The 13,541-nt window shown below is 38.6% G+C and overlaps 1 protein-coding gene across 3 annotated transcripts in view; it reads right to left on the bottom strand.

Annotated features, from left to right (window-relative positions):
• LOC131237580 (uncharacterized) overlaps positions 1 to 13,005 on the bottom strand; it is a 33,632-nt gene extending 20,627 nt beyond the window's left edge. For all 3 annotated transcript variants that reach the window (XM_058235425.1, XM_058235424.1, XM_058235422.1), the window contains exons 1-3: positions 12,580 to 13,005; positions 8,599 to 8,645; positions 8,413 to 8,515 (exon numbers count right to left, since the gene is read on the bottom strand). In XM_058235425.1, the coding sequence (XP_058091408.1) occupies positions 8,413 to 8,515; positions 8,599 to 8,645; positions 12,580 to 12,990 (561 nt within the window). In that variant the 5' untranslated portion in view covers positions 12,991 to 13,005. The remainder of the gene's footprint in view (positions 1 to 8,412; positions 8,516 to 8,598; positions 8,646 to 12,579) is intronic.
• Between the last annotated feature and the right edge of the window lie 536 nt (positions 13,006 to 13,541).

Here is a 13,541-nt window from a genome sequence, read left to right on the forward strand (position 1 = left end):
GGCCTGAACCAACCCATGCCCAGTCCATTTGCAACCAAGTGGCAACTTAGACAACTATACCACCTGTTCTTTTAATAAAAGAGTTCCCAGATAAGGGCTCCAGTTTTTTCTCACATCTTCACATCTTTGTTAGTAATAATATCATTTTCCTTTGAATTGTACCATGATTAGTGTTTGCGATATTGATAATATCTACTGACATTATTGGCAATGTTCGTAGTATCGGTATCACGTTACATATCATGCCCTTGGGATATATATACGTATCGGCTATCCCACAAGATATATCGTTTGTATCAAATAATGTAACACACTTTTTGGAAAACAAGGGAAATTGGTTGAATTTTTCAATAAAACTTCAAGGATTGTTAAAAGGACCTTAATACTCACTTTTAAATCATAACATCTCAAAAAAAGTGCACATAATAGGTTTCCTTCGTATAAGGTCCCAACTCCTAAGCTATGCGCTATCTAACTAAACTAATGCAACTATATTCAAAGTGAATTCAAAACATTTATAAATATAAGAAGACATGAAAACACAACCAATTCATTCAAAAGCAAAAGAAGTAGAAATTGAGAAATATACCTATGAGTGATGTGATGGTCATTTCATCAAACACTCCTAAAGGAAATTGGATTCAATTGATTGCTGCTAGGAGTGAAATTCAGAAAAAAAAATTTAAAAAAAAATTATAGTTTTTTTAATTTCTTTTATTAATTTTTAATTAAAAATATATTTTTTTTTCTGAAATTTCACAAAAACATAATAAATCAGTGGATTAGGCCCCATACATGTTTGATTTCGTGTTTGGAGTGTAAGATTGCAAGAAATTTGGGAGAAATTAGAGAAAAAAAAAAATCAATTTTCTCCAAATCAGGCCACCTACCCTCAAATCTCAAAATTGAATGTTGAAATCCTTAATTTTCCACACAAAACATGAAAAATCAAGGATTTCTTATGATATCACATTGATTTTATATGATTTAAACAACAACAAAAAAAGAGAGATCAAAATGCGAAATAACTCACCTTTTGTAAGCAACCCTAAATGTAAGAAAATCTTGATTCTGATTTCAAATGTAAGTTTTTCTCCCAAATCCAAGAAAAGGATGGACCAAAATCCACCCACAAATAGTTCAGAAGAGAAAAACTAAAGAAAAATGTGAAAAATCGGATTTCGGGGTGTTTTGGGAAGTTCCCTTGCGGTTCCTAGAATGTATTGACGATATCTGTTGATATCAACAACTAACGTCAATACCAAGAAATTTTGTAATGAAAAAAGTCATGACATCTCGTGATATTGCCAATACATTGCAATATTTTGAGTGATAAGTGATTTTTTTCATTTTCAACTTTACTCCAAGGATGTTTCGTATCCTTGGAATGCGATATCAATAATATCGGCTGATACATAATTATCGGTATTGCACCTCCCCGATGTGAAACCCCCGAGAAGTAGCTGAAATTTTTTATGTCCATGATATTATCACAATATATCACATTTTGTCAATAATATATCGATACAATGTGATATATCGTTGACATGTAAGGACGTTTCGATGATAGTGTCGTTGAGACATCAATACTAATAGTGTTTTGTGTCCTGTGGGTGACTCAAAAAATAAAAAACTCAGAAAAAACTTACAAAATCTCTTTTTGTGTCAAATCTTCCACTTTAATCCATTCTTGAGGTGAAACTGACCAACCCTCTTCAATTATTTGGAGAAAAAACAGGTTTTTTAATTTTAGAAATTAAGATTAGATAACAGGTGGATTGATTTTCAAATGTTGATTTTTTTTAACATGTAAATCACTTGGAATCAGTAAAACCAAGATGAAAGCCATAATTTTGTATGTTTTGCATGCTCAAACATGGATTTCAACCTCCGATTTGGAGAGTTGGGGAAAATGAGGGAAATTCGAAATTTCCCCCATTTTAGTCATTTAAATTGCAATTAGACTATGCAAAATCATGTTGGACATGTTAGAGGTTGGTCTATAGATGGAGGTTTGAGGATTTTTTGAGAACAAAATATTTTTATTTAAAATATATATAAAAAATAAATAAATAATGATTTTTTTAACAAAAAATCCAATTTTATCAAATGATTATTTATCCCTAACTTGCAGGTTTTTACAAGTGTTTGTTGATATTAATATCAGATACAATCTAATTTGTGAATTTGGGGAAATTACAGAAAATCTGAAATTTCCTCAATTTCACCCATTTTTGCAATTAGAGTATGGAAAAATCACATTAGACATATTGGAGGATGATCTAAAAATTGATGGAGGTTTTCAAAGACCTCACTGTGATGCATGTCGACCATCAACACCATGCATTTGATGGGTCCCCTCTAAATTATGGGATATCCCAAAAATCAGCCGTATACGGAACTCAGGTGGGCCATACCATCTAAAATCATGTGAAGACACCGTTAAAACATATAAAAGCACTTGGTGGGTCGCACCTGAGTTTTGAATGCTACTGAAACTTGGTCTGAACCCTCATCCAAGTGGGACACACATAATGGATGGGCTGGATTTGCAAACCACATCTCGGTGGGCCCAAAAAATGATTATGAATGTTTTAATGGTGCACAGCCCCTCCCCACTTCTGTATGTGATGTGGCCCACACAAGTCACGGATTGACTTGATTTTTGAGACCTAGGCCCATGATGGAATGGTGCATCTGACTGATGGGGTAGATGTTCGAAACGCATCACGGTGGGGCCCACATAGCTTAACCTCATGGGACGGACTCGTGAGGTCGAGTGCATAGTAACTTTTCCCATATATATATATATATTTAAAAATATTAAAAAATAAATTTTTTAGAAACATTCTAGGTGTAGTTTTAAGGCACAGTCACACACATCATAGGTATATTTCTACTTCTTCTTTTGCTTTTGAATGTATTACTTGTGTTTTCATACATGTCTTCTTAGATTTATACATGATATGAATTGATTTTGAATATAGTTGCATCACTTATGTTTGACAGTGTATAATTTAGGACCCTATACAAAGGAATCATATTATGTGCACTTGTTTTTTTGTGATATTTTGATTTTTAAGTGTGTATTGAACTCTTTTTTAACATCCCCTATAGTTTCATTGAAAAATTCGACCAATTTCCTGACATTTCCCCAAAAAAACGAAACATTACACAATACATCTGATATTTCCCACACGATAATCGATACATTTTTGTATCCCAAGGGTGCAAATGCGATACATCCGTCAATACTGATATGAAAAATATTTGTCATGATTAATATCATATTGAAGTATAATGTAAGAGTGAATGGTAAATTAGTAATAAACAAAGGATTTATCATCTTTAATTTTTGCAGGAGCACGATTCTCCTTGTATACCCATATAGAGTTTGTGGGTGAGAATTCTCCTGTGTTTCTCACTGAATATTTAACATGATGGAATTAAAATTCATTTTGAGTAGAATTTGTTGAGGATATATGTAACAATTTTATGTGTTTGTTTCACCTTCTCCAAATGTTGCATAAGTTTCTTTGAAAAACAAATGCAGCAGCATTCTTGATTCTACAATGTATTTGTGATGAAAGGTGTTGCAGCTCACTAGGTCTTTTCGAGCAAAATTGATGTCACAAACTCGAAATGATAATTCAAGCATGAGTTGATACTATAACAATTTAAAAGCTTATGCATTCAAGGCTTCTCAAAATATCTATTCATGATATGCATGTGATGCAACCAAAAATGGAAGCAGGTATCAGTACAGTAGATAGTCTCAGTCCTAGAATTTTTTCCTTTTTATGAACGGTAGTCCTAGAATGACTTTCTGGTACCTTTTGTATGTTTTGACAAGAGAGAGTTGCACAGACAATGCTCTTAAGTTATAGAAAAACATTGTTATTGACTTCAACAAGCTAAATATTCCTCTTTTCTTAATATCGTGACAAAGTCATCCAGACATTAACTCTAATGTTTCGAAATGGGTTTTAGCCAGGAAACAAAAGTAACTCAAAATAACATATTTTATAAAAGATGTATATGAGATTCAAGAACCAAGTGGTGAGGGAAATTAATAACAGCAATAAAACATTATGGTTATTCAACAACTTCTATGAGCATAACTAACATAAAAGCATAATGTATACAACATCATGGAATAAGAAGGTCCAATAAGTACACAAGAACAAAAGAAATAATACTAAAATTCCCTTAATTAATATAAGATAACATAACAAAATATAAGTTGCAACATATTTCCGACGACCTGTCGGTCCTAGTGCTCTACATAGCTCATTACTCCATACATAAGTCAATTGTCATGCCATTTAAAACTAGACTAAAATTTGATGTGGAATGGTAGAATACTAAATTATTTCTACAAAGGTTTCTTTTACAATTTTTACTTATTTCTAAGGGTGCATTTGTTGCATCAAATTTCATAAAATGTCATATATATTTGCACCAAATTAGATTGATTAATCATGAAATTTCATTACATTTGGTACAACCAAATACACTGATGGGGACATCACATTACAGACCCCATTACGCACATATTAGAGGGTCCGCGCCCCAGTGTCCCTATGGCTAGGTGAGTACCCATTCGAGTCCGAAGGAAGAGTGGAAGATCCCACATAGCATGTGGGTTGCGTGGATGATGTTTTCGGACCGTTCGATCACGAGGACTTCACTATCAGACTGTTGGATGCAACTTAATCGTGGCCCGACATGATCATAGACATCTTTAAAGTTCATTGGATAGTCTTAGTTTCTTGGGATTATAGTGATTTTTGTTTTTGAGACTTTATTTACATGCTTTATTGGCTTTATGGATAAACAAGGCTTTACACCAAGGTAGTTTTTATTCATATTCACATCGAATGGGGTTTCATACTACATTCTCCATAAACACAAGAGAAAGATAAGAGAACTTCAAGCTTTTTCATTAACATCACATTTAAATTTTTTTTTTTTAATTTTTTTTTTAAAGGCTAGGGTTGGAGTGGACCCGATCGTCGTGTGAATCCCACCATGGGTTCTCATGATCGTGGCCGACTATTCCAAACGATTTAGTACTTTGAGTTTTGGTTATTATTGTTATTAGGAACATCATGGATGGTCTAGATTATTTTGATCAGTTATTAATTGTGGTTACTTCGTCTCTAAGTAATAGGTTGCGCACATGGCGCGAGTTTTGGGGTATAGGATTTTATTATAAATAGGCACCCCTTGTAGTCTTTTTCCTCATTGAAGATTGAATAAAATTTCTGCGTTTTCCTGCTCCTCTCTGAGTTGTGAAGCCTAATTGGGTGCGAAACTAATGCAGGGGCATTTTCACACTGGGCTCGAGTGGGGTCGCCTGTTGGATGCAGGGTCACACTCGGGGCGGGTGACCCATGCGATTTGGGGCCCACAGGGGAGGTCTCGTGTTCAAGACTCCTTACTAGGGGTGATTAATGCGCATTTCACACCGGGGTCGCATGGCGTAACCCGTGGGATGCGGGGACACACTCGGGGTGGGTGGCCCATGTGACTTGGGGCCCGCGAAGGGGGTTCGGCCATGATCTTAACCCATGAGATGTGGGGCCTGGGCTATGAGATAAAGTGATTAATTCGCCATACTCTAATAGTTCGAGCTTTTAGAGCAAGTGGTTAATTGTCCTGCATCAAATTGGTATCAGAGCAGGTCTCATGTTCGAGACTCCTCACCAGGGGTGATTAATGCAGTGACATTTTCACACTAGGCTCGATTGGAGTCGCTTGTTGGATGCAGGGGCACACTCGAGGTGGGTGACCCATGCGATTTGGGGCCCACAGAGGAGGTCTTGTGTTCGAGACTCCTTACCAGGGGTGATTAATGGGCATTTCATACCGAGCTCCCGTGGGATAGCCTGTGGGATGCGGGGACACACTCGGGGTGGGCGACCCATGTGATTTGGGGCCCACGAAGGGGGTTCGGCCGAGGTCCAAACCCATGAGATGTGGGGCTTGGGCTATGAGATAAATGGATTAATTCGTCATACTCTAACAGTTTGAGCTTTTAGAGCAAGTGGTTAATTGTCCTGTATCAGAAACCCTCCCTTCTTCGAAGGGCTAACTCCAATGGTGCAAAGCCACATTCATCCCAAATCGCTCCCATCTCCTACCATCCATATTCTCCATCTCTTACAGCCATCCCTTCATCAAATCCACCCACGTTTGCACCTAATCTTTTCCCCACAGCAGATTTCCATAATCTGGCCCTGTAGGAGGGCTAAAACTTCAGCAGAGCACCGTGCACAAACCAGACATCCGATCGGTGTGAAACTTGGCATGAAGGTGGACCTCCCTTAGTCAACCAGTACCTAGCTGGCTGATTTCAAATTCGTGGGCCCCACACATGTGCGAGCAGGATCCCACGTACATGTGTCAGGCCTGGGCCGCTGTCCACATGTGTGGATCATCTTGGGTTCGTTTCTCTCTTCTATTTCACTCCTCTCTCGCTTTATTTCCCTAACCCTAACCCTAGATAATCCTAAATCCCAAGTCTTATTCCACTTTTGCAAACCCTAGGTTTTTCCGATTTGAAACATGTGAATCTCTTGGATTGGAAAGTAATCCTTTGCATGTGTGGATGAATTTACTCTCCTTTGAGCATTGTTTAGTCTATAATTTTTAATTGATCCAGCCCTAACATGTGTAGGCTTGGACCCGCATAGATTCCCCTTGTTGAATGCTTGACTTTTATGTGGGATGTGGAATTTTTTGTGATTGTTTTAAAATTAGTGTGATCTAAAGCCTGAAATCTTGCATATCATATTTAATTTTCATGTCATGCATCATTATACCTTATTCTTCTTTCTTCAATCAAACTCAACCTAAAACCTTAGATTCCCCTTTTAAATAAATCCTAATTTCAAATTTCCCCAATTTCCAAATCCTAACCCTAACCCTAATTTCCCAAAACCTAGAATCCTTTAGAATCCCTTTACGACTTAGGTGATTCCCTTTAAAATAGTTCTACCCACATGTTTTGGATGGAATTTCTTAATTCCATTGGGCCTATTTCGAAATAACATCTTACTAGTTCCTTCGTATGAGCATGTGGTAGCCTAAGATTACATGCAATTGCTTACTTGATTAATTGTTTAGTTTATAATGAGGTTGCTAAAATTCCATACTTCTATTGCTCATGTTTAAACTAAAAATTTGGTTTTACCCATCATCCTTGGTTAGAAAACCATCCTGAATCACACACCCTAAACAAGAAAATTTTATGACCTATTTTTACAATTTGATGCTCTAACAATTAAAATTTCCAATTCAGTTTTCAGAACAGTTTCATTAGTTAATTTCAATTTGAAGAATACTCTTCAATGAAGCCATAGGAGAAACCAAAGAAACGATAGATTATGCCACGCTATGTGGCGTGTAGCTTAAGCTACATTCCATAGCTTATCCTTAATTCTACATAGCTCATGAAAATACCTCAAGTAGTGTGCAGCCTACACTACATGATAATTTGCATGCACTACACGCTACGTAGCTCACGTTACAAATTATTTTTCAGTACAAAGTTAAAATCAATTAATGTTTTTAATGATTTGTTACATTTTTCTATTTTCAATAAAAATTAGTTAATCTTTTCAATGCTTTTAGTAAAAATAATATAAGTAACAGTATTAAATCAGTTTCCCTGCTCTTTCTTTACCTTTAGACTTTTACCCTTAAATATTACTTTTTAGGTTGCACCAAATATCATGAAATACATACATACATATATAGAGGAATGTTCACCCGCGCACCAATTCTTACGAATTCTTGTGAGAACTTTTTGAGAACTCATCTCCCATGATATGAGCCTAAAATCTGAACGGTCCACGTGATGCAGCACCCCAAGAAACCCCCAGGGCTACACTTTTACCCTATTCCAAAACTTTAGCGGGCCATGGCAAAAAAGAGAGGCAAATCAAGGGAGGAAACTGTTTCCTTTTTCCATGGCCCACCAAAGTTTTGGATCAAGGTAAAAGTTGGGCCCTAGGGGTTCCACGAGGTGCTGCATCACGTGGACCATTCAGATTTTGGGCTCATTTCACGTGAGATGAGTTCTCAAAAACTTCTCACGAGTTCTTGTGAGAACTGGTGCGCATGAAGGCTAGAAGAAAGACATCACCTGTGCTTGTAATGTATGAAATGATTGAAATCCAATAAACTAGCTTTTAGCATTATGAAATCCCAACAAAATCAGGATCTGAGATTAATCCTAATTTTGGTACGGGCAATGTCCTCCAGGTCAGAATTGCCGTGCTAAAACAGTGCTATCCTCTGCTTAATTGCAGTAATGGAAGTTCTAGGAAAAAAACTAAACATGTTCAAACTTTCAATTTGTGTTATATCGGAGGCTAAAACACAGAGATATGAGTGAATCTTTACCTTAAGAGCCATGCCAATTATTGCAAGAGGAAAGCCATAAGTTAACATTATTGCAGACCATTCAGATCCAGGGAGAATATTGAAATATGCTCCAAATCCATATCTGAAGCACAGGATGCGAACCAAGGAAATGAAAACCAGAATATTCCTAAGAAAATATGAATTTTTTATTGAATAAATACTTACGAGAGAAGTGTAACACCAACACCTAGTCCAATAACACCAAATGAGACCTGCAACATGACACAATCATATGACTTTGAGACAGAGAAAAGGGGATGGGAATCGAAGAAGACATTCAACTCAGAAATGAGGATGCTACTATGCAGCTTGCATCATAAAAGTGCCATGCATCTCCCTCTGCACAATAAATGATGCAAACATGTGGGTTGATCATGACTATTGATTTCATGGGCCACCATTTCGATAGGTGACATCCCAGAAGCAAGGGGATTGGACTGTGTTATCCATCTGATTAGTGCCTGCAGAAGGAACTGTTAGCCCAAAACAGAGAAAAATTCCACATTCAACCAGCAAAACCCACTACAACTGGAGGGTGAGACCATCCATGAGGTGGCCTAAAATATCAACAGCTCTGATCCAACACATTTGCAATGTGTACCTTTGAGGAGAGAGTTGGACAGTAATTCTCTAAAATGAGCAGCATTTAAGCATCCCCATTACAAAAATTGCTCCAAGTAAAACAGTGCAAGGAAATTGATAATTGGGACTTAAGGAAGAAAGCAGATAAGCTTCAAACAAGAAGAAATTAATAGAGAGAGAATGGGGAGACAAATTATAAAGTTAACAACAAATCCCTAAGGATGATTTTGTGTGGTAAAAGTTTTATGGAACAGATGGCAGAAAATTGTCATATTAAAGGAGAGGTCATGCAATCTAGAAGAGTAGATTGCCCATGCGGCACAAGACCACACAAGAAACTACATGTTGACCAAATGAATTATAAAACTAGATAGAAGGCCCAAGCACCTTTGCATAAATAGGAGTCTTCGGATTTTCTACACGTGACCATGATGCGACAGATTCACATGAATGGTGCACCATGGACAACACTCGCATCCTTAAAACTTCCCCTCAGCTGCAGGATGAATGAAGTAGAACAAACAGTCGTCTTCTAGTGTTTCCCATGTTGTTAAAATGAAATGAGAGAGTTTCGGTGACTTGACCCTTCATCCTAACGCCTTCATCAACTTAATGAGTAGAGCCAGAATAGAAATGATGGTCACTAACAATTACTTATACAGACAAGGGTTACGTGGAATGAGAACACCAACCACATGCCCTTGTCCCCCTTTGGGCTTTAGCTCAGGAGAACAAAGACCTAATATGAGGATAATTATGATTGTCAGAAAGACACAATTCAGAAAATAGAGGGAAGTAGGGTTGTGTGCAAGAAGAAGCTCAACAAGAGAGAGAGAGAGAGAGAGAGAGAGAGAGAAGTCAGAAGAGAGAGAGAGAGAGAGAGAGAGAGAGAGAGAGAGAGAGAGAGAGAGAGAGAGATTAACCTTCCATAAAGAGAAAAAGATAACAAGAAAAAAGTCAAAGAAAGAGATAAAGGGAGAGGAGGGGCTGTAAGAGCATAGCTTTTGGGTTTACCATTCACCATTCGGGTTTGGTTTGCTTCACAATTTTTTATGCATCAACTGCCAAATGAACTGCTACTGAGTTCAGTACTTCAGTTCCCCATTGACCGGTATGGTTGGCGCAATGATCTGATAAGTTTGCAGACTCAACTCATTCAATTTGTGAATTCTTTTTTTCTTTTATTTTTTTATTTTTTTATTTTTTTATTTTGAATGGTTCAATTTGTGAATTCTGACTCCTGCAAAGCCACCTCAATTCTTTTACATTGCCTTGAGATCCAGCTTCCTCCATCACAACTCTCAATCCTTGTGAATTTAGGTTATGCAGGTGCCAAATTAACAAGCCAATCTTTGTGGATTTGAAGATTGGGAGCTCTAAAACCAACACGCAAACATTGTTGGATTAGAGGGTGGAGAATTTGATTTGCTCAATTCAGAGCAAAAGGTGAAATTTGAATTGATTTCATTAATCCAAATTGGAGGAAGTAGGACAATACAATAGCAAAAAATTATCAATGGCAATCACAATATAGTATGAGCAAAGGGAACAGAATCACAGAGATTGTAACTGCATAGATGGCATGGAAGAACCAATTGTGCAAAACTAGAGAACTAAATGCATAGCTATTAATGGGCCAGTACGTACACAGAGATGTCTTCCCTGATGATTTATTTTTTTCAGACACTGGTGTATGGAGGCCTATAAAAATATTTGTGAAATGATTACTAAAATCCTGAGATTAAATTTTTTGAGGAATGCTGATCCTACTGCCACCACATGGCATGCTTGGAACACATGTATGAGACCTAAGCCGCTCATCAGCAGGGCCAAACCATGGACACACCCTGGCACAAAAATCAGGCTGGTCTGGCAATCCTGGCCACTGGTTTGGAACCGGTTAAAAATGGTCGATCGCTGATCCACATTCATTACTCAACTCGAGTGATTAGGATTCATGCAACTGGAATGATTTTTTGTACCAGATCACATCCATGCCAGGGCCCACCTCAGGTTGCACATGTTTGCCGTGTGCAAAGGGACATGGTCAAGTTGGGCGAGGGAGATTCTCACTCCTCCACGGATTTACTGTTTAAACCATACACTTCATAGGTTAACAAAAGTGTACATGGCGGAAGATATGGTTTGGTTCTCTGAACACAAAGAGGTCATTTGGATGCTTGGAGACTGCGACTTATGGGAGAGCTTCCTGCAGAAACATATAGTTCTAGTGTTGGCAATGCCCCAGCACATGGAATTCACTTTTCCATGGATTATATTTCTGCATATTTGCCCCTTTTTTGTTTTTCTTGCAAAAAGCAAGGATGCTGATTCATTGGAAAGTCTTTCTCTTCCAACAGCCCTTTTCTTGGGTTTTATAGATATTCATTCCAGCTGTATCTCTCTTCAGCACTTCTCCCCTCTGTCCAACGGTTCCCTCCTCAATGTCTTCCTCTCCCCTCAAGTTCAACCCCACATATAAAATGCTACACTCATCAGGTGGGCCACACTCATGCGAAAAGAATGGACAGTTACAAATAAGAGATTGTTCTGCCTGTGTTGCAGCTCTGGATCATCAGCATGTGTCACCCCCTGGGCCCCACATGCAGAGATGATCAGGTAATTTGAATCATCCATCTTGTGGGGTCTATTTTGAATGGCCTAGGATCCAATAATCATGCTGAAAAAATAATCCCAACCATTAATCCATTAAAAAAAAAAAAAAAACTCCTTTCGATGGTCCACATTCAGCTATACAAATTGATGGTAAGAATCATCCATTCAGCATAAGTATCTTAATTGGTCCAGTGTCCATAGCACCCAAAACATGTATGGTTCTGATCATCCAACCATCTCTGCATATGGAACCCAGTGGGGAACACACGTTGATGTGGGCCTAGTGGGGCCCACAATGTACGCCACACTCTTCAATCTTCCCTCATGTGAAGGTGAGTTTTGATAAGCAGGCGCTCAGAAATTGTTCGCATGGCATGAATTAAATCAAATTAAACTGACTAAATTGTGGAATGCACTGTCGCTAAGTCCCAAAAGCAGATTCGTTGAACAATCCCAATCTCTGATTAGTGGACACTTGTTTGTTGAAGTAGGACCATTCGATAATTTTCATTTTTAACCGTCCAATAAATGTCCACCAATCCGATGGTCAGAAATTGAACAATCTTAATTCCTGGGTCATGATACATCTAAACAGGGACCCATAATTTGGACATTTTAATTTGAATTACCAGTATTCCAGGCATGCAATTTCAAGTGCCTGTGTATCATCCATCACAGGCTGCCAGAGTATCAAAGTGTTTCTACGTGTTAATGCCTCTTGTTTTTTGAGAAGAGCACTTAGAATCCCTAATCCCACGCGAATTCTTCTTTCCATGGAACTCAAAAACCTATCATCCAAACATCAGAACAGAGGTCCACGAGAACTTCTTTCCACGGATTGGATTTCCATGGGACTGATTTCTGTCCATGGACCCTAGTTCCATGCACAGGGTGCGTTTGGATGCACTATCAAAACGAATTCCAATTCTATATCTTTCTGTCTAATACCTTGGCGAGGGAGAACTCCTCATCCGACACGATCGTCTTGCCTGGGGCAGTCGAAGGTGCAGTTGAAGGTTGGGTCGAATCGACGGCATTGGCGACGAAGATGAGTCTGGGATGGGATGAACGGTTGAGGAAGAAGGTGGTGGTGGGCCTGGGAAGGGACGGTGAGGATGCTGTTGGAGGAGGAAGGGAGGAGAATGAGGAGATGAGGCGGACACGGTGGCTGAGGATGATACGAGACGAGCATAAGATGACTCCTCCTGGTCCTGAGGCTCCTATGGCTGCCACTGCTGCTGCTGTGATAGGCATCGTATCTGCTGCTCTCTCTGTCGTTCGCTCGTTCTCTTGCGAGTAGGAAGATAGATATCCTCTTGGGAGGTTTGCTGCCCCACACCAGTCCCTCTCCACACGCATTTCGTACGTGCTAAAATTGAAATTTTTTGGGATATCTGAGCCGTTCATAAGGTGATCCACAACTTTAATATGACTATATGCAGAAATTAGATCTCTATGATCATTCTCATGCGTTACTTCTACACGTTTAAAGGTGGCGTTGGGATGTTTTTTAAGCCGTCCGTTTTTTTCTTGTAAGATTGGTCTACTTGATGAGTATCCAGACTGATTTTTGGTAATGGGGAGGCCCGAGATTGTGATCACCTTACTAACGGATCAGATTTTTTACATGAATTCTATGTTGGCACGTGTGCTGCGTTTAGGGAAGAACGCGTGCGGCAGGAAAGTTCTCCGTTGAACTGAGCATGCGGCTCCTATTTGAACAGCAGGGGAGTGTTGAGAGGTTGGCTGGAAAACATCCCGACGTGTTGCTAGGTATACGTCCGAACTTTGGCTTTTAGATCTGGGATCCTCTCGGAACGATCCAAACCGTTTATTTGATTGTCCCAACCTAGAATGGAAGAATAAAAGATCTGATAAAAGCGTTGAGACGTTCTGAATTGGAGTATTTC

The sequence above is a fragment of the Magnolia sinica genome, chromosome 2, assembly GCF_029962835.1.
Source record: "Magnolia sinica isolate HGM2019 chromosome 2, MsV1, whole genome shotgun sequence".
NCBI lineage: Eukaryota > Viridiplantae > Streptophyta > Magnoliopsida > Magnoliales > Magnoliaceae > Magnolia > Magnolia sinica.